This window comes from Helicoverpa armigera, chromosome 23 (genome assembly GCF_030705265.1).
Source record: "Helicoverpa armigera isolate CAAS_96S chromosome 23, ASM3070526v1, whole genome shotgun sequence".
In the NCBI taxonomy this organism is placed as follows: domain Eukaryota; kingdom Metazoa; phylum Arthropoda; class Insecta; order Lepidoptera; family Noctuidae; genus Helicoverpa; species Helicoverpa armigera.
In genome coordinates this window covers 9,980,323-10,002,160 of record NC_087142.1, presented here as the reverse complement: position 1 = coordinate 10,002,160, position 21,838 = coordinate 9,980,323, and the positions used below count along the sequence as shown (strand labels likewise).

At 37.1% G+C, this 21,838-nt stretch overlaps 3 protein-coding genes across 7 annotated transcripts; 1 reads left to right on the top strand and 2 right to left on the bottom strand.

Annotated features, from left to right (window-relative positions):
• Positions 1 to 3,549: 3,549 nt before the first annotated feature.
• Positions 3,550 to 10,428, bottom strand: LOC110378668 (protein jagunal). 2 transcript variants are annotated; one of them, XM_021338029.3, is made up of 4 exons: positions 10,168 to 10,428; positions 6,378 to 6,519; positions 5,779 to 6,018; positions 3,550 to 5,095 (listed from the first exon to the last, which is right to left on the bottom strand). In XM_021338029.3, the coding sequence occupies exons 1-4, from the start codon at positions 10,254 to 10,256 to the stop codon at positions 4,964 to 4,966; spliced, it is 603 nt and encodes a 200-aa protein (XP_021193704.1). In that variant the 5' UTR covers positions 10,257 to 10,428; the 3' UTR covers positions 3,550 to 4,963. The 2 variants fall into 2 exon arrangements, with proteins under 2 accessions (XP_021193704.1, XP_021193705.1); XM_021338030.3 differs by having other exon boundaries at positions 5,785 to 6,018; positions 10,168 to 10,427.
• A 1,771-nt stretch (positions 10,429 to 12,199) lies between these two features.
• LOC110378658 (outer membrane protein H.8) lies at positions 12,200 to 14,530 on the top strand. The gene is made up of 3 exons (XM_021338014.3): positions 12,200 to 12,360; positions 13,780 to 13,896; positions 14,313 to 14,530. Exons 1-3 carry the CDS (start codon positions 12,313 to 12,315, stop codon positions 14,430 to 14,432), a joined length of 285 nt encoding a protein of 94 aa, XP_021193689.1. The 5' UTR covers positions 12,200 to 12,312; the 3' UTR covers positions 14,433 to 14,530.
• A 2,958-nt stretch (positions 14,531 to 17,488) lies between these two features.
• Positions 17,489 to 21,658, bottom strand: LOC110378657 (uncharacterized). 4 transcript variants are annotated; one of them, XR_007510608.2, is made up of 9 exons: positions 21,490 to 21,657; positions 21,003 to 21,145; positions 20,453 to 20,701; positions 20,065 to 20,184; positions 19,531 to 19,694; positions 19,028 to 19,146; positions 18,534 to 18,651; positions 18,061 to 18,213; positions 17,489 to 17,651 (listed from the first exon to the last, which is right to left on the bottom strand). XR_007510608.2 is itself a non-coding variant. In XM_021338011.3 (9 exons), the coding sequence occupies exons 2-9, from the start codon at positions 21,110 to 21,112 to the stop codon at positions 17,517 to 17,519; spliced, it is 1,143 nt and encodes a 380-aa protein (XP_021193686.1). In that variant the 5' UTR covers positions 21,113 to 21,145; positions 21,490 to 21,658; the 3' UTR covers positions 17,489 to 17,516. The 4 variants fall into 4 exon arrangements, 3 of the variants coding, with proteins under 3 accessions (XP_021193686.1, XP_021193683.1, XP_021193687.1); XM_021338011.3 differs by having other exon boundaries at positions 18,061 to 18,203; positions 19,028 to 19,131; positions 21,490 to 21,658; XM_021338008.3 differs by having other exon boundaries at positions 18,061 to 18,203.
• Between the last annotated feature and the right edge of the window lie 180 nt (positions 21,659 to 21,838).

Sequence of the window (21,838 nt, the reverse complement as noted above, 5' to 3'; positions counted from 1 at the left end):
TTTTGTTGTTTGATTTTTGATATCTTTGGTTATCCCTCTCTTTATATTAAAATTTTAAGTCTGATCCAGTATGATCATTCTTTAAGTTTCCTTAATTGAAACATTCATAAGAAGTAACGACAGCAACTAGTAACGATTACGATAGTGTAGTACATAACTCCTAATATTAATTTTCCGAAAACTGTAGGAATTTATGTCAACATAATCTAACTATGGTAAGAAGAAATTAGAACAACAAGAGCACCTCTTTACTGTCGACCGCGCCGGAGCGCGGTGCCGTGTGTGTATCAACTTTCTTACCCAGTTACTCTTATCTAACATAACATACCATGACAGCCTAGCTAGACAGCAATCAAGGTAGGTCTTACTATATTCCTTAGGCCAAAAGGGCTTTAATTTTTAATTACCGAGATGACTAATTCTACGTTATCATAAAAACCTTAAATTGACAACATCTTGGAAATTCTTTGACGATATCGCACATCCGCAGGACCGCTTACTATGCTTTTGGGCCCTTCTATCAGCTCACACAAGATATAGGTAGGTACGTCGAACTACAAGTACCCCTATCCTTATCTAGTCCTAAGTCTGTAAAAAGAGTTCTTTTTTATATTTATTAAACGCTTTATGCTTTCAAAATTCTATGTTAGATGTATGTATGTTTACTGCGATTCTAGAATTATCTATGCAAAAAATATGTCTCCTACTTCACCGGAAGAACAATGCTTCTATACTCAGCAGTATCAGCCAGCCAGCTAGGCGTTGATTGATCAGTCAGTCTGATAGTAGAATAGTAAAATACGACTTTGTTTATTTAGGTGACATCCGTCTTAGGATAGATTAGGATCATTATAAGACTGCAGTGCGGATTATAGATACAGATATCTAATTATATCTAATGAATTGATCATTAAGTGATCAATTCTTCAAAATTGATTCACACCATTAGGTAACTACCTACTATGTATTAGGTATCAACAATTAGCACATAGAGGAATTATGTTCCTAAGTGGCACGTGCCTTATTGAAACAGAATTCTTGTCTATAGCCTTATTTTTACAAATATCGAAAGCCTTATTTTGATACACAACTCATGATAATACTGAAAGTACCATAGGTACATCCCTACCTTAGTGCCCTTTTAAATATCTATATTAAGCTGAAACTCTAAAACTATTCACCTGTCAGCTCTCGGGTCGCTCCACGATACCATAGTAGGCACCCCGAAATCAAACATATACCTACTTAATTTTACAATTCAAATACGGACTATTGTTTGTGTCATAAGAAAAATATGTAAAAAGTTTGGCCAATTGGGGTAGGCTCATTTTATCAATCGGGGATCCTTATCATGACCCCACCGGTAATGAGTTGATCGGATTATAGCAGCCTATCTACCTACTTTTATTTGAAGATTAATATTTACTGTTCCACACCCATCCATTGCTTTCATGCCAAAGTCATGTGACACTGATTAGCCAGCATTATCAACGATCATTCTTGATTGATTGATCTATAATCTAGCAGATAATTGCTTATAGGAAACAAAACATCTTCAAATTCTCCAAAATAATTATGTTTTAACTTGATTGATAAGTTTAATCATGCTGTTTCATTCTGCGAGAAAAACAAGTTAATTCTAGTGTTGTGACGTCACTAAGTAGGAATTTTGATTAAATTGAATAAAAGCTTACGAGACATCTGATTAAGGGGATTACGATTGAGTGAGCTTCACGCATCGGTGAATATAATCCAAGTGGCTGTGAAGGTATCGGTAAGTATCATTACCTACCTAAGTGCTGATTGTAGCTAACATCTATTATGATTGCAGCGGAACATGAGCACGCATGCTGTGTGTGGCACGGCGTCCGAAAAGTGGAGACATTTATCGAGGATATTTTTGAGAAAACAATCGAATATCGTTATTCTCTAATCCCCAGCAATTGCTACCTGGTACCTGGTATTTGCAATTTATTGGTATACTGCAATCGAAGAGTTCTGAGCTGTAAGCGGCAGAGTTTCTCAATTATCTATCTCGACAAGAACAGGTACAGAGCAGAGTATAGAACTGCACCTACCTTTTTTTTGTTGTCGCTGGGCTTCCCGTCGGGGGACGGGAGAGGGGTATGTGGGACTCCCCGGTAAAGACGTTCGAAGTGTGAAGACTCCCCGGTGAAGACGAAGGGGTTTGGGAATCAATATGTAGCTACCTGAATAACTGCCAACACAGACCTGCGCTGGTTATGAAGAGATGTGACCGAGGGCCGAGGGCATAACATGTGGTAGGTATAGGGTAGCCAGAACCTACTTGAAAAACGTCCCTTGTCTAGTATTTCCTTCGGATATTTTATGACTCAATTATTTTTTTTGAGGTTTGCGGGAATAATTAGTTTAGGTTGGTTGGCTTTCTTCTGGAATGCGGATACATAAACTATGGATATTTATATCTTTAGAAACCTATCCCGAATAATTCTTATCATGTTATTTTATTTACAAACCTAACAAGCCTTTGTTTGTATAACCCACTCGTAACTACCGGGTTTTGACATGAACTTGTGAACTAACAAGGTAATTTTTCTGTTTTAAATCAGAAAAAACCTGCATCTTTGAGCTACTGAAGTGAAAAAGTAATATTCCACCAGACGTTTGAGATAAACTGATAAGATCTAAACTATTTCCAATTAATGTACATAATCCCTAGTTCTAATCACATAATTATGTTATTTATTATACTTAAATAATTGAGTGAATGAAATGACAGATTACTGAAGCGATATCGAGCTTATTTTATCGGTTATATTGAGGTCTAAATACCATATTATTTGTGTAGGTGCTAATTATGTTTAATCAATTAAAACATTCGACAGCCTAGTGTTGAGCATGAAATGTTAAAAACAAGATAACATTTTGAATCGAAGCATTATTGATAGTGATTGATGATGTATAAAAAATAATAATATCAAAAAAAGTACATCAAATAAGCGTGAAAAAGTTTTCACTTGTGGGATGATGGCAGATAGTGTATGAAAGAAGAAAACATGCTGTGTCGACCCGAATAAAATTAGGATGAAAACAGAAGGGCAATGATACCTAACCGTAAAAAGATACACAATAATTTTACAAAATGTTTTATTATTAAAAAACAAATAGACCAAGGGAAAACTTTGAAAACAAACAAACACTTAAATCTATTATAAATTGAACTGAAACGTAATAATATTGTTTATTTACATCCTTACACTTATACATTGTGTTTGGTAGGCCGATTGTCGATACTTTGCGATTAAAATTAATCTTTAGTTATCTAAGGACCACGAAAATCTATTTTCCAGAAAAAATCGTAATTATTATTTAGATTAATTGTCGTGCCATAATTATTGGTGCCATTGATAACAGAAGATAATAATCACCCATTAAAGGATAAATATCTTAAGTTAATTTTATCAGATACTAGGCAAACGTAATGCATTTTAAACGCAAAGTTCAAGACTATTAATAATTTAGAATATGCATATTATATGGTAACATTCGTTTAAATATTTTATTTAAAAAAAACTCATTCTATCGTGGCACCTCCAAGTGTCTACAATCTTAGTTACAAAATAATATTGTAACTAATAAATAACGTCGCTTCACACTTACTCTTAGCATAAGTAACTTTGTTTAAAACTATGTAAAATTCAACTATGTATTCAGTCAAATTTTTGCACTACTTTTATTTAGCTTTTTACCCGCCATCTTGATAAAAGCCGCCATTTTGAATACACCAAACGGTTCATTTAATTTCAAATTACGTTCTAGAATCTAGAACATCAATGTAAGTATTTATTTACAGTGCTAAGTATGTTAAATATGGATTGAAAAATATATTTTCGACTGGATTACACTTAATTTTATGTTGCATTTATTTTCTACTATTATTATTGGGGCATTTAAAACACAACCGTACAAAAATTGAGTAAAACCCAGTCGTCATCAAAATGTCATTTGCGCTTCAAATCTATGAATATTGACTATAAAAAAACTACCACATATGTATCTAAAATAGACATTGAATTACATTTTCTTTCCTTAAATACTTAATACATTGCACAATCGTTATTGCGTAAAATGAAATGCTGCGTTGAAAAATGCATCACTTTGTTGATTTTTTGATCAATTAATCAGAAAGTAATTTTTTCAACGTATATTTCACAAAATTATCTACTTGGATGACATAATAAGCCTACATTATGTCGTGTATTTATATAATGTTATGTTAATGAAATGAATTATTTATTTAAAAGACGAGAACGTTGAAACGTCAATCTATCTAAACAATAGGCTATTGTCTTTTAATGATAACCAATTTAAAAGTATTTAAGTACATTTACATATCGGAACACAAATGAGACATTTTTAGAGTGTAGTATTATCGAATATATTATCTAATTATAGGTGAACTGAATAAATACTACAAAACATAACTTGTCAAGTAAAATATAGTCAAAGGCTTAAATTATTTAGAGTATTATAAACGGACGGCCAAAAATCATTCAATGTCGACTAGATTACGACATTTTTAATTTTACGGCAATTTAGGTGAATGTTTTAGCTACACGGATCTATAATATTAGACTCTCTCAAAGAATCACACTACCTAGCAGTAATATTACTTATCTGAAGTTGGCCAATAGTGACTTCATGACAGTCAAAATACACTAAAGCGTGAGGCTCGAGGCGTCAAAAGGCCAACTTCAGATTAGCAAAATTAACCAACAAGAACATCAACATAATTTTTTGTGCTATAAAAACGTCAAATGATTTACAACAAGTTTAACCCCAGTTTGTCATGTAACAAATCCCTCTAAAATTCAGTTCTTAACAATATAACTATTTCAGTTTCACCTCACAACTATTTCCATAGCCGCTGACATTCACTCGGGCAGTGGTCAGGGGAAAGTGGACCTTATGTGTGTGTGTTCTAGTCGGCTTTCCTCAGCGCCCCCCTGGCGCGCCACGCCTTCAGCAGGTTGTAGGAGAAGTACAGCTGGAAGAAGTGGATCTGTGATGCCAGCAGCACGAATGCGTACCACAGCAGACCGTAGGGGTAGCCCTGGAAAGTAGAACAATGAAATGAACCTTGATCACAATTTATTGTGTTTGTATGTGTAGCTAACTTCTTTGACAGTTTTAATCTATACTAATATTATAAAGCTGAAGAGTTTGTTTGTTTGAACGGGCTAATCTCAGGAACTACTGGTGCGATTTGAAAATTTCTTTCAGTGTTAGATAGCCCATTTATCGAGGAAGGCTATAGGCTACTTTTTATCCCGCTACGAGAAGTAGTTCCCACGGGATGCGGGTGAAACCGCTGGCAGAAGCTAGTACTACATAAAAGTCTTTGTCATTTTTAGAATAAATTAACCAGGCAAAAATATTTTCATAATATATAGGAATCATAATAAAGCAGATATATTTTACCATCTTCATCTCAAAACTGGGAAAGATATAATAATGCCATCTCTACACTTCTGACTTTCTTCTTCTTTGACTTCCTCAAGCAGCTTTTTGCAGTATTTATTTATTTATAAAAACTTGAGCATCCATGTTAGAAAGCAAACACATTGACAATGTCAGTTTTAGCATTTAACCGGAATCTCAATCCTCAATAAATTTTCAATAAATCCTCAATAAATAATTTAATTCTTTTTAATTCATTTTTAAAGGCGCAAAGTCCATTAAGCAACATAATAAAGCACACATAAAACACAGAAACGAATTAAAAATCCAACTTACACCTACCTGCCAGAGCTCAATGTCCACCTCGCTGCTGTCATCCTCATCCTCGTCCATCGTCAGGTACCTCCACACATCCCCACAGTAGTATAGCACACAGTAAAGTAATGGGCCGAAGCCGAGCGCTGTGATACCGTATATGTACCGTCTGAGCTGACGGATGTTGTTGCGTTTGATCGCTGATAGGCCCAGGAACGAGAGTAGCAGGGATAGGCACCATATGTATTCCCACCAGAGAGGCTGAAATTTTCGAAAAGAATTATAAGCAGCTGTTACAAGATTCTCTAGGCAACTTTTAGTATGCAGAAGGAATACTCAAAATGTAGAATGGGACTCATACTTGCCATAGGATTTTAGTTACTGAATATTTTTTTTTCTCTTGACATAATTATCCAATCTTTTGAGGCTAAAATATAAGGATTCATTGGAAGCAGCCTGCACCCAGTGCCTACTACCTTTATCATATTGTTTGGCCATCTCTTTGGTGGTCATATTCAAATGTGTATGTAAAAAAAAATCACTCTATTTTTGACCACCATGTTTCAACATCTCATACACAACATTCAAGAGGTTACAGTAAAGTAAAGCTGAATGGTTACCTGTGGAATCTGCAGTTCTTCAATCTCCAGTATAAATATGTCGAGTTTGTCCAGTATGTCTGCGGAGAGCTTGGCCAGCATCACCAGGAACATGATGTGGTGGAAGAACACACAGTACTTCAGACGAGACTTGTTTAAAGCACTGGAAAATATTACAATTGCCTTTTATTATTATCCTTAATTATATTGCAGTCTCAAAATATTTCTGGCTTTTTATGCTTTCAAGGTAAAATATTTTAACTGTTGAGCTGTAGTATGGTTCAGAGATAGTGTGGTGCTTCACCAATAACTAAGTCATATTTTATCTGGACATCTTGGTTAATGGTATGAAGTATAAGTAATAATAATAATAATGATTTATTTACCAAAACAAAAGTTATACAGTGTTTCCATTTCCTTAACACATTACATAAATCTATTTAGCATAATCACTTCCTATTTATTGTACTTAACAGTATTTAAAGTAAGTGAGGAAACTCTTTACTGCTGGACTCCACACTAGGTCAAGCCTGTCTCGTGGAGTCCTGAGTGGTATTGTACAAGATGATTTTATACAATGCATAACTATTTTTGTTGGTAGTTTGATATGGGCATGCTTGTGTGTGTGTATGTGTGTGGTGAGTGTGTGTGTGTGCGTGTGAGTGTGTGTGTGTGGGTGTGGTGAGTGTGTGCGTGTGTGTGTGTGTGGGTGTGGTGAGTGTGTGTGTGTGTGTGTGTGTGTGTTTGTGTGTGTGTGTGTAAGTGCGTGCATGCGAGTGTACTATGAAACTATTTTTGTAAGAGATTCGGATTCCTTGTATGTTAGGGATAACAGCCATTTGTGAACGATCTTTTTGGCTTGACTAGTTCTACAGCATTTTATGTCACATATCTTCAAAACCTTGTTATAAATGTGACTGAGCAGGAATTCTTGCATACGTTGGGCAAAAGTAGTTTTCACCCTAACCGATGCACATCTGAATACTCGACGATTGAGTAGTTTTGGATATTCTTGTGTCCGAGTAACAATTTTATGTTGTTTCAATACTATTTTAAGTATGTACAACTGTCGGACACTAAGTACTGCGGCGTCTTGGTATAGAAGTTCAGTTGAATATCTGTACGGTTTTTTGAACATGACTTTCAGGACCGACCGTTGGGCTCTTTCGACTTGAATCATGGCGGTTATTCCAACTCCACCCCATATTGTTATACAGTAACAGAGAATTGACTCACATAATGCTACATACACCATTCGTAGTGTCTTTTTGTTAGCAACACCTTGTAAGAGTTTCATTATGTGAATCAATTTCCTGGTACGTTTAGCCACCAAGTCTATGTGGGGTTTGAATGAGAGGTTTTGGTCTATTATGACCCCCAAGTATTTAATTGATTCTACTTTTTTTATTTTCTCGCAGGTGCACTGGGGAACATTGCAGTTAGCAGAGTGAATTTTGATATTGAGTCCAGGCTTGGGTGCCGATGCTTGGGTTTTGTGGAAACACAAATAGTTCGTTTTGTCTATATTTAAGGAGAGGAGATTATACTTCAGCCAGTGATTGATTTTAGAAAGGCCCTTCTGGGCTTTTGTGTGCACCGATTCCCAGGATTTTCCATGGAAAATAATGACCGTGTCGTCTGCGTAGCATATGACATCAGAATTCTGCTCTATTGCTCGTTGTATGTCATTAATGTATATGATGAATAACGTGGGACCGAGAACGCTTCCCTGTGGGACTCCAAATGTCAATTTATTAAACGAGCTAACTTGGTCATCCAATTTCACACACTGTCGTCTGTTGGTAAGGTAGGTTTTAAACCAACTTAACGGTAATCCCCTAATTCCAATGAATTCTAGTTTTTTCAATAGTATGGGAATTGCGACAGTGTCGAATGCCTTCGCGAGATCTAAAAAGACCCCCAAGCATTTTTTATTATTATCTAGGTGTGATGTGACCAGTTTTGTCAAGAGACTGACAGCATCTTCTGTGGATAATCCCTTTCTGAAACCAAACTGCTTATTGGATATAAGCTTGTTTTTTTCTAGAAATGCTATGAGACGCCTGTTCACTATCTTTTCTAGTATTTTGGAAAATACCCCCAACAATGATATAGGCCTGTAGTTGGCCGGGTCCTGTTTCGATCCCTTTTTATAAATAGGGGTGACCCGAGCTTCTTTCCATTTATCGGGAAATACACCGGAACTTAGGCTGAGGTTAATAATGTAAGTAAGCGGGCTCACTATTTCATTTCTTATCTTTTTTATAATTTTTGGCGTGAGACCATCTAAGCCAGCTGCGCTCTCGTTGTTGAGGTTACCAATTAAATTGTTAATTTCATAGATATCAGTAGGTTGCATGAAGAAGTTAACTGCTGAAGACTCAGTCAATCGTTGCTTTGAGATTACTGACTCCTCAGTTTCGTCTATGTCAGCTAAAATTTGGCTTGCGAGATTCTTGCCAACCGAGGAAAAATAGTCGTTGCAAAAATCAACCGATTCTTGTGCCGTGGATTTACATAGAAGGATTTCACTAGAACTACTACTATTGTTGTTTTTTTCAGTGATTGTTTTTATAGTATTCCATAAACCTTTAGTGGTGTGTTTGTTTTCTTCTAACTTATTACTGTCGTGTTCTCGTTTAAGCTTATGAACCAGATCAGTAAAAAAATTCCGATATCGAGTATAAACAAGTCTTTTTACTTCATCCTTTGGGTGCTTTTTCAAATCTTTATGCAGTTTGTCCCTGTGATTCATACATTTTATTAGCCCAGGTGTAATCCATGGCTTCCATATGTACTTAGAACGGCTTATCCGCTTTTGGGACGTATGTTTGCTTATAAAGCTAGCAAGACTCCTGTGAAACTCATAGGTAGCTTCATTTGAAGTAAAAGCTAGTCCTTTATATTAATAATGGTTTATGTATTTGGTCACCATATAGGTTGGTTTGAAGATTTGTATGTACGGGAAATGGTTTTTTAACCATTGATTTTGGCTGTTCAGTTAAATGTAGATGTCAAACCAGAAAGTTTGATAAATTAAATAAAAAATATTTTAAAAAATTGTTATGGAGTTTAAATGGTTAATAAAAAAAATTGATGTTTCTGTATTTTATTTAATATATCTTCTGCTCTAACTTAGGGATATTTTGGTATAACTATAAATCATTAACTAACTCAGATTTATATTTAAAAGTTATGAATGTCAGAAAATACCAAATAACCATAAGTTACACTGATTGAAACATTAATCTTGCTTTATAACCACATAAAATTTCTCCTTGGTTTTTGGCTAATGTTATTAGGAAATGGAAGCTGTAAAATTTAATGAGGCAGCTGCATAGTTGCACAACCTTTTATGTTTTCAAGGGTAACTACTTTCTCTACTTATATACAGAATGCTAATTGACACATCAGATGGTTCCATATGGTAATTCTTGATAGAGAAAATTGAGTACAATAAGATTATCATTATCAGATATAGGATTGATACAACATAATTAGTGTCCAAACTCAGAAACTTGCAATGTTTTGATTTGACTGAGGTGAACATAAAGTTGAATTATCTCCAATTTTTGTTGTTATCCCACATGGCAAGATAAACATACGAGTTATTTATATGTAATTGACTAATGTGCGAGCCTTTTAAATAATTGGCGCGAAACATAATTCGCTATCGACTGCTTTTGTCTAAAAATAATTTGACGGAACTTGGTCGAAAAAATATATCAACTGCAGATCAAGCTTACATTCGACACACAATTAAATTCTTCCGTACGGCCTTAAATACTTGTAAATAAGCCAAATTACGTACCTAATCTGATATTGTGCTGCTATTTTCTCTCTGTGTTCGAAATCGGCACCGTTCGTACCAGTCACCATAACACCACCACGCGAAGCCATTTTTCTAACTAAAATATATTACAAACAAACAAAACTAATACTTTTTATCGATCGCAGATCACTCAAATGACATCATTCAGAATAATCCTGGCAAAGATTTTTCTTTTCGATCAATTCATTTTTCCCATCTGCCAAACGAGAGCCAACGAAATGCCAGAAATGCCAACGTCTCAAGGTTTTCGTCTACGTTCCGAATGTCACAATAGTCACTCTACAATAAGGAAGCTTCATGCACTTGATAGTTCGGTTATATAAAGAGAATAATAGTGCAGGTTTTCTTTAGTCAGCTTATCTAAATTATGATAATTTCCCCTTTCATATACAAAATGAATAATATGTTGGGAGATTGAAAAGCTAAATGTATATAACTCGTATGGTGTGATGTGAACGGAACGTAGACTGACATTTAGATGTACATTCGGATACACGCACCATACGCAGCGATAAACTATTTCTACTTTTTATATTTGCTTAATTTATTTCAGTTTTTTAAGTAAATCTACTAAAAGTATAAATTAACATGTAAAATAGGCATACACCAGACGACTGCTTTATTTTAATACACAGTTACGCAATTATAAAACATTCAATAGCCTTATTAAATAATATTAAATATTATTTAGCTAATTTACTTTTTTGAAACTGTTTTGTACAAATAAATACGATAAACTAACACTTATTTAGCTGGTAGTCCGTTACTGCATCCATGGGGTCTATGTAATGCCTGAGAACAGAGATATCTTTCTGTAAAAAGCAATATTAGAACCAAATAAAATAAACAAAAGCAGGACATTATTTAATCAGTAGAAACTGCAACATTATCTTTCGAGAGCACGCATAACTGAAGACGACGCCGATGATCTTGGAGCTAGTTCCATTAATGAATTAACCAAGAAATTACAAGTCAGGTAGCCATGAAATTGATAAAGGTAAAATTAAAACACGTGTAAGATTGTCGTACATCTAATCACTATGGTGTGCATGGAAAAATCTTGAGTTTTCATTGATTTGTAGGATGGCTATTATTATTTCAAAATATGGATAAATGAAACCTGCATTCTTCTAACATGTGTCATGGATAGATAGGTATCACACGATACCTTCCATATTATTGTTTAATTTACAACTATTATTGTATTATTACATGCATAATGGAATCTGTAATATCGTACCTTTTATACTAAAGCGACCAACAATTTTCTATGAGAGCCGGTAATTTTCCTCAAAGAATGTCAAAAGAGCGGAGAGCCCGTAGCTAAGTGGTTAACAGAACAGCCACACAGGTAGACTGATAAAGTTAAGCAACGTGGCTGACATTTGCAGACAGTCCAGTCATAGCATTAAGTTAAAATCTGGGATCTTAAATCCAGGAAATCTGACGCATAAACGCTCCATGTAAAACACACTAAAACCCAAAATTCGGCCCCAATTCAGCAGAAAGGTAAGCAGTTGATGAGTCTGCAAAGTCCCACAGATACAAATCTAACCCTAATCCCCTAGCAAGTAGCTATGCCACTCATCCTATAATACTTAAGTGCTGTGGTAGCAATGATACCTAACATCGCTTCAAAATTGGAAACACCCGAGGCTGTGGGACTGTTCGAGAATTGAGTTCCTACGGTCCCGAAACACTAAGGCATCCAGAACTGTAAAAGAGTTAAGGTACAGGAACAGTGGGAATGGATGAGTTGTTAGATTACCCAATTTATGATTAAAGTGATAGGGATGCTTGGGATGAACAAGTATATTAAGTCCAAGAGAGTCAAAAAATATCCCTAAAAGTCTCCGAAACTAAGGAATCATGGAGGCCCTTCAGTGCCACGTCATGGCTAAAGCAATATTGAACATGAACGCGCGGCAAATTAGAAACAAGCTCATAAAACGATAACGATTTTAATTGTTCCGCCAAGCTTTGTTTTATAAACAGAGCTCATTATTGAACGAATCATAATAGTTATTTTGGTTACAATCTTCCCGGCGATTACGCGGCCACTGTTATAAATTAAAGCCGTACACTTTTCAAGTTTTATTGACATAAAGTTGGACGCTTGTGAATATGAAGGTTCTAGTGGCTGTCGCTTTGTTCGCCTTCGTGGCAGTCCAGGTAGGATTTATTTACGAGTCCTTAATTGTTTTAATATAGTTTGTGTTCGGACAGAAATCATCAGGTTTTTGAAAATTTTACCGCGTCGCGTTCTCCAAAAAACAAGTGCATCGAATCTTAGTGAATTTGCAGATCAGGGGGATATAATGTGTTCCGATCGTAGATTTAGGATCCCACTAGTCTAATCTAATCAGTTTTATTTCCATAGGGATAGGCAGTTGTATTGTATCTCATGAAACTAATATAGGCGTCGATCGCATCTAATTCAAAAAAAATATTAAAGTATTGTCACCTTAGTTTTTTCCGTAACTTGGACCACATTCTCAAAATTAAATTAATTTATATAACGTAAAGAATAAAATTCGTATTTAATCGTTTTAATTAATAAGTATTTGATGGTCTTCTTGTGTAGGGGAGCTGCAGTTTCCCTGCAAATGCAGAATCCGCCGAAGATTGGCCCACAAGGATCGTATATTTACAATCAGTAGAATCAAGTGTAATTTATATCTAACTAGCTCATCCCGCGAACTTCGTATCGTTTAAACCTTCCCTGGAACTCTACAAACATTTTAAAACCAAAAAAAGCCAAATCGGTTCAGCCATTCGCGAGTTTTAGTGAGACTAACGAACAGCAATTGATTTTTATATATAAGATTCTCATTAGTTTAGTTAAGGTTTAAGCGAATATTTCTGTTGCCGCAATGCACAATTATTTCGTTCTTGCCATTCTTACAAATATTCATGAGACCGCTTCAAAATGTCTACCCAATTAAAAATAAATCAATCCCAAAAAACTAAGAAGTGTAGGTATCTAAGTATATTTGAATCTAAATTGCCCCTTTCTGTTTGCGGACCAATTCAACCGACCCAGGGTCTAAATGAACTTGAAACTGGTTACAATAACGAGGCTTTAGCTGAGGTACTTTCGGGGGGCAAGCTAGGGGCTGCAGAAGTGAGTACTAAAGGAACTATTCCTGGTTGTACTTCAGGCTGAAACCCTCTAAACGAGACCACAGCCTCACTTGGGTTTGCGCATCTCATTTGCTGTCGAGTATCAAATCTCACTTCTTCAATTCTAGGCTAGGGAACCTAGCTGGTGACTTTTGGTGAATTTTGATCCAATTGGGTTGAGTCTCAACAATTTTAAACCGAATTCCCTTCCTCACATTTTATTCGCGAAACTTGATCCCTCTACTCTCTTGGTAGATTTTACTAAAAATTACATAGGTACATAGCTAGATAATACTACCGACACATCTCAAGGAGAACCTATTCCTGTTTGTTAGAATCAAAGTGAGTTTTAACGTCACTCCTCGAGATTCTGATATTCGAAACCAGACGTCTGCGGGTCTTCAAGGAACCTACTAGGCCTGTACCTACACGCAAGAACACCCACGATAACATCGTGTTTTATTGCAGATGAGCCACGGTGCGCCCGCGCCGGAGGAGGAGAAGAAGGAAGATCCTGCAGCCGTGTCCTCCCCTGCAGCAGCCCCCGCCGAAGCCACCTCTGAAGCGGCCGCTGCAGCCGCTGAGGTTAGTTTGAAGACAAGTTACAAACAAACATTTTAAATACTGCCCGATACATTCCAGATGTCTTTAGACATGAGCTTCATCACTAATCCCATCATCATCATCACACAAGCATTGGGCAAAAATCGCAGACGCCCTTTACCTATTTTTCTAGGGATGAGCTAATGCTGTTTAGGCAAGTGATGCGCAGAGACGAACCTATATCACAAAAAGGTCTGAACTTTCGAATGAACTCCACACTATATTCACTTGACAAATGCATAAGAAACTCCTCAAAAAGGCACAATTAATACGATCATCCATAAGACACAAGATTACCACCAATTACCATACCTCGTCACCTCACCTCACCACAGACACAGTACAAGCACCACACAAACAATTAAGTAAAATTATGGTAAAAGTATTTCCCCTTCCAGGTGAAGTCTGAAGCGCCGAGTTCGGACGCGCCTGCTGCCCCCGCAGCCGTGGCCGCCGCCGCCGCCCCAGCAGCCCCGGCCGCCGAAACCCCGGCGCCCGCAGAGGAAAAGAAGGCCTAGTTTTGTATTAGCGTAACACCGAGGACAGGGTGCGAATGTAACAAACCGTACGTCCGTAACGTATTGTGATCTTTGTAAAATAAACACTTGGAAGTAAATGTGTTTGTGATTGAGATTTTCGTACTTTTGTGTGTCTGGATCAAGACCAGATATTATCTTCAGCTTCTAGCTTTCTTGTTAAACTAGCAACATCCTAAATGCTACCAGTCACTGATGTATAGAATGCAGTAGGTTTATCTAAATCATCACCCTCCTGAAGTTTTCCCAACTTCATTAGGGATCGGCACAACATGCCCTTTAAGAAGACGTGCCAGTACGGACGAGTAAACTTCTAAATTCATCTTACAAGTAACATTCTTTGGTCCCATTTCTTTAAACTATTTCAATCCAAGTACATACTCAAGACCTTACTTAAACACAATCCTCTCCATTCCACGACAACTGGTTTACACTCGGTTGCCAGGATGTCGTATAACTAATTAATCTTATTTAATCTAGGGCAGAGCCAAGTTTGTAAGCAATCCGTACAATACCTTCCTACACCTAGCAATAACAATGGGTCAGAACAAAGGACTAATTACATAACACTAATTAAAGCAACATATGGGTAGTTCTCATTATGAAGGAATTTTAACGGAACATTATTAGACCCATGCTTTTTTTCTAAAATTGAGTATTCTAAGTGGCTAGAAGTCAAGATTGTTACATAAATAAGCACAAGTTTTGCGGGTCAGACAAAATATTGGTAAATAATTAAATTATAGGTCTTTCAAAAAAATAATAAGGCAGGCAAATGATATATGACACAGGAAAATGAAAATAAACATGAAATATGTATAAAAATGCACAATAAGTGACATGTAAATTATTCACTATATAATATTTTATATATTTATTAAAAACCGTTAACAATTTTAAGATGTGAATGTTATTTAACTGCCTGAAAAGTGAGAAATAACCAGGAAAGTGAGATTATTAAACACAAATTACCCGATTTATTTTTTATTTAAAAACAATGAATTACAAAATTTTAATAGCAAGTCACAATAAATAATGATAGTCTGTTTTATACAAGTCTGCAACTTAATAGTCTTAATTTGTCTTAAAGAGTTCAATAAAATCAACTCATTCTATGAAATGAATACGTTACACAAAATAATCAGATGCCTTTTTTCAGGTACTAACTTTAAAGAAACTTAATTATTAGAAGGGCATATGTAATTTCAGTGTTGTTTTTAATAATAATCAATCGAAAATTCTCTAAATACATAGGTCAGTTTAAGTTTGCATTGCACAGTCTTTATCCGATAACCAGGCAGGACACTTGAACAATACTATATCCGTTTTGATGCAGTTACATTGCATCCATTGATGGCATATGATGCATTTGATCCAATCTTGACCTGTTGTGTTTTCTTTGTATAACAATCCCCTGATAATACAATAACAATCATCAGAATCAGTTTCGTGTCTTTCTTCATCTTTCAGTCATCTCAGATATTGTTTTTATCTTTCCTGTACGTACTGCTTGACTTTAATTACCTAATACTGTTTTTTTCTTTTCTTTCAAAGTACCTAACTTCTCTGGATCATTTTTCATTCTGTCATAAAGTTTTCTTTATTTTTTTGCTTTTGTGCTAGTACTTCTTCCCTGGTCTTTTTTTTTCTTAGGTTGTGACATTTTGGTTTCTGTGAAAACAAGGCCTCAACGGATAAAAATATAAAATGTTAAGAAAAAAAATAGGAATCCAAGGAAATCCATCACTATCCTGTAATGTTATCACTTTCCTGTGTACCCATATCCAGACAAGTGATATACAGAAAAATGATAATTTTGATGTTATTCACAAAAAACACAAAAACGTTGTCTTTGAATGACATTTCACTACTTCATTGAATATTTATCCTTGGTGTATTATTTAAAATAATAAAAATTATATATGAAATCTAAATATTGTTTACGTAAATACTTACCATACAAGTGAGAAGTTGTCTGTCCCGAACGCGTCTGCGGTCGATCAGAGCTTCGTTAAGACTATCTGATTGGTTGTTACGCGGAACTATGAACGGCAATGAGCTTACCTAACTACCTACTTTGTCATAGAAATCTATCAACAGCTATCTAAATTCAATTTATAGGTATTCTTGACATGTTTTTAGCTGACAGGAATGTGATACACAATTCTTGTCGCCCCTATTCTATGATTAAAAATCGTCAAAAAATAGGGAGCTACAAAACTATTTTTTAAGTTTTAGTAAAGTTTTACTAATTGTTACTGTGATTAGGTATTGATTGATTTATTTATGTATTTACTTTACGCATTATGTCGGTAGAAAACTTGCGTTTTGGAAAATCGCCCCACAGGAAAGTGACATTTTTGCTCATGTTGAGGCATTTTTCTACAAAAAGATATTTTCGAATCTATCTGAATTTCAGTGCCCATATAAAATCCAATTGCTTTGTTATTCTAGATTTAAAATAAATCAAAAATATTCAAAAACTAATGAGCTATGATTCGAGCCAACCAAAATTCCTTAATTATGAGAACTAGCCATATGTCATGCTTGTCGCAAGGTTAATCAAAGAACATAAATTCACATTTCATGCTCAGTTAATTTCTACACCAGAAAATCACTTAATTCGCTGTACGACTGTACAATCTCAGTAATTCAATTGGTAAATTACAAGCGAATCAAAAGATAAGGATTTCAATTAATTGTTGGAATTCTTAATTAACTGCATTGGGTATTTTTTTCTGAATTTCTCCTTAGGAACAAGATTTTACTTGTGACATCACACTTATTTCACGATCTATTGAGTGATCGACAGGTTGATACCGACGTTGATATGCTCCCTTATGTACTGCCCCTATCTACTCTCCTCTACAAACTCCCTTATGTAAATTCTCTCCTAAATACTCTCTTTTTCTACTCCCCCTCTGTCTTCCCCCAAGTTCTACCTCTATGTATTCTTCTTAACAACATTTTCTTAGATTGACCGAGGTCAAAATGATGGAAAACACCAAAAAATACTATAAATAAAAGCAGCCACCATCCGATACATACATATTTATTGTCAGACAGTCAGTTAGTGGTGAAGAACAGTATGTCTCTGACGCTGCCTCCGGAGGGGAGTTCCAGAGGCGTGAGCGCGACTGCGCCGGCGCTGCCGACTCTGTAGCGTGATGTGCTCTCTGTTCCTTGGATGTATAGGGTAACCTGGTTGGAGAGAAGACAGTTAGATTTAAGTATTCCAGCTGTAACTAGTTCTAGCTGTACATCGAAGGTTTTATGATAATGGTGTGTAGGTAAAACCAGGCTACCAAGTTAACTACAATGATTATTGTAACCTCTAATCTAACAGAAATTGGGAAACAACCGTTTTACCGGATCGTAAGTAAGCTTTGGAGACATGTAGATGATGTAGGTAACACGGAAATCCATATTTGAGAGCAACTAAGGGGTGTAGAAGGCAAGCGCGAATTAAAGGAGCTAATTCGTTGAAGGCAAGCTGTCCTGACTTCAACAATGATTAGAACGAAGACACGCTACGTCAGGGATAAGAGTAGGAGGGCGATGATGATGTATGTTTTACAAAGGCGAGATCCCAGGCTGTAAGTGTGATCACCTGTGGCGGCGGTGCGTGTCTACTGGGCTCGCCGGACAGTGGCACGGAGCGCGGCTCCCGGCGCCGCCGCTTCGAAGGCCGGCGTGGTCCCTCGTGCCGCTTACGTGCGCCCGAACCGCCCGAAGCACCAGTTGTTCCGGACTCTGCACCCCACTAGATTGGCTATACTTCCCCTTTACGATAAATGCTACCCTAATGTGCTAGACTGAAGGGCCTGCTAGCTAACGGAGCCGGGAAACTTCATGATGGCCGAAAGTGCAAGAAGTTTTTGGCTGCAGCGTGAACACTCTTCTTCGAATGATAGGATGTTGACAATGTTAGTTACATCCTTTTAAGGAATGAATTGCCAATTATTCTAAGTGCACCCATATTTAAATTTTTCCACAAAAATGGTACTTAAGTCTTTCATAACTTTTAACGTAACTGGTTCTAAACTTTAAAGACCCAAAAACACCAATTAGCAATATACAAACCATCATTATCATGTGTCTCGGGCGGCGGGAGGGGGGTTGGCAGAGGCGCGGCGCGGGACAGTGCTGCCTGTTTGCTGTCCACCAGACGGACCAGGCACTCCAACGCTGCTTGTTTGTTCTACGCAATAGTGGTCATTTTCAGCAAGCTAAACGCCTTAAATGCCTATGCAATAATGCTTTGCAAGACGGTGCAAAAATGCATTTTCTCTCGCCACTCTCGAAAGGAAATCTACTCAAAACTTAGCTAGGTCTTCAGACTGGTCTGTTGATCAAAACTTCCAACTGTTTGTAACTTGGATTAGGGAGAATTCTAAAGCTCACTGCGTCTTGTTCTTAACAATTCTTCAACTATTTTAGCTTTGGTGCCGTACATAATCATGCCAAATTCTGTTAAAATATTTGTCATTCAAGCCTCAATTTTCCTAATAGTAGCAGAACATTACTTGACACTGTTAGTGTTTTTGAGAAGGCACAAAAGGTCCAACGTAACTAACCTTTATTTCATCAAGCAGAGGCTCAAAGGCCGCTGGGTCGGTGGAGTCCTTGAGCGCCTCCCAGCTCTTGAAGAGTTTCCTGTCGGACAGGCGCACCGTGCTCTCTAGCTCCCGCACCTCTGCGATATGTAGCTCACTTAACTTTGGAAGGATGGTGAACTATGGCCTGTTATGGGCTGGCTGGGCCAAGTTATCGGAACACAACCAATGATGGTGATGGGTTCGAATAGAAGTCCTCCCAAACTTGGTAGGTTGTGCCCAAACTCACCACGCTGTGCTAGCGTATTGGTGTAAAAGCAGTACGTATAATATAATAGGATAGGATCGCTACAATAATTTAATATCTCATGTCGTGCTGTGGCCAAATAATTGTACCTTATCCCAAAAGCAAAAACCTTATTAAGACTATTAAATGTTATCATTATCAAGGTGATCTTCAGTCTATCATTGAAATTGATGGCCTATACCTAAGCTTGTCTACATAGTTCACCGTGTAAACTAACCAGATTCCCTCAAACTGGCGAGATGCGACACGAGATGCTTCTTGTGCGCGCGCACAGCTCGACGCTGCGCCCGCGCGCGCGCCACCACCTCGCGCGCGTTGCGGGCTTCTGCTGCCAGAGCGGCCACCTCGCGCGCTTCTTGTTCTAGTCGGCGTTCCAGTTCACTGGGATTTGAAGGACAAGGTAAGATCGGTCTATTATTGCGGAATTGTTTGAAAGAGTTACCGTGGCCCCGGTACACAAATGACTTCAGGAAGACCATAGTGGATTTTAGTCAATAAAATCATCGCTAAACCCGCAGCAGAAGGGGTCATTTCAAGTCATTTGATGATATCCCATAGTAAAAGGTGCAATAAATAAATCTTTATCTTTGTCAGTCTGCTAAGAGATGATTTTTAATTTGTGATGTGAATATCACAGCCTTACTAACGCCTGTACCTCATGTAGCACCTAGCTAGTTAATTTTCTTAATGTAAGTATTCCCCACGAAAGACATTACATGTGATGTGGGAAGTTTTATATAAGCTTATTCACCTTGGGTATTCTCCAGTGACTTTAGCGTATGACTGTATATTTCTTATCACTTCAACCAAGTGATGCAATTGATCACAGAACTCAGGCAGCTGTTCTGGTGTTAAATATTGTCCGCCATATCTGTAAAGGAAAAGCAGAATGTGACGAATCTATCTTATGATCTGCTATAGTTAGGTAAAATAATTACTGTCAAGTTTTCTAAAAGGTTACCTATCTCTTTATCGCTTTAAAGTCTGGATCTGACGGAAAATCCGTTTCTCATCGTTGGTCTCACGAGGCAAATTCGAATTCTAGTGATTTTCGCAAATTATTTTTGGCCTATCTTAAGATATTTATCACTGACTGAACTCCCAAAGAGTCCCAATACTTCACATTTCACAAGTCCTACCTCAAATCAATGTTAGCACCGAACTGGTCATCATCGATAGCTGATGAGGCGTTCTGTGAGGGTTGGCAGCAGACCTGCGGCTCCTCGGCCAGGTCTTCGTCCTCATTGGTGGTGCTGCAGCCTGTACTCTCGCTCATGCTGGACACGTGAAGGGCTTCGTTAGTCGACGGCTTTATATTAAAGTAAAAAACGCTGTTGGATCCGCCGCGTGCCGACGAAGCGTAGTGCTGAACCTCTTTGGAGTCGTTGCTGCGGATGTGCGCTTAACGTTAACATTTGGATAGACGAAGAGATGTCTCATCATTATTTTAAGTAAGTAACTATGCAGTATCTACTGTGTAGAATTGTATGTAGTAAAGCCTCGTTTTGATAAAGCAGTGAGAAGTTAAAAATTAAGTGGTAGGCACCATTGTTTTGAGCAGATATTTGCTAGAGCCTCGGGCTAGTAAGTGGGAAAGCAGCTACCATAGTCGTCTGCAAGAATTCCTAATGAACTCGAGCACATGTCACTGATTTTTTACCAAGATAATGTGAAGGAGGCAGTACTTACACGGTAGAAGTGAGTGAGTATCGTTTGTCCAGAGTATACTTGTGGTGGTCACCTCGCAGTTTCCCGAGCAATCTGCTGAGCAGCCGCGATTGTCGCCCCCCGCCCTCCATGCCGCGCCTTCGGGCCCGAGTGTTACACTGCCACTACAACTCACACGTATACAATAAGATCTCACTATGGTACCTACTTTAGGCACTTTCTTAGGGTCCACTCGTATTTGCAAACAGGCGCGAATTAAATGTCTTATTGCTCAACAAGTTTCGAGCCAGACGACAGACCCAGAGTAGTGAAACATCCAAAAGAATTAACGCAAGTAATTTGGTACTGTGGGCATGCATGTCTGTGTTATAGATACAGGCAGGCAATATACATACACTATCTTGATAATTATTTTAGGCAGAGGAAAGAAATCCGTAAGATTTTTTAGTAAGTACTTCAAACCCTTAGGCACAACTACCAGTTTTTTTTTTTGCTTAAAATTACTTACATATTGGATCGTTATGCAGTTTGAAAATATAGAAGTTTTAAATGTATGTTATTGGTTGCAGAATATGCCATGTTTCGAAATATTATTTCATATTTTATTTATAAAATGTTAACATTTTGACTGGTGCATGTTGTCTGACGGCGAAGCGCCCATTGTTATTTTATTTTTAAATCGTAAGACAAAGGATGATTCAACCATAGATACATAAATACGAAATAGGTTTTGATACTTAAACATTTCATGAAGTACCTATCATGTAGGTACATCTTCTTGACCTTTTCCCAATTTTACTTGGAGTTGGTTGGTCTCCGACCGTGTCGTCTCTTCTTATCTCCTGTATCTGACAACT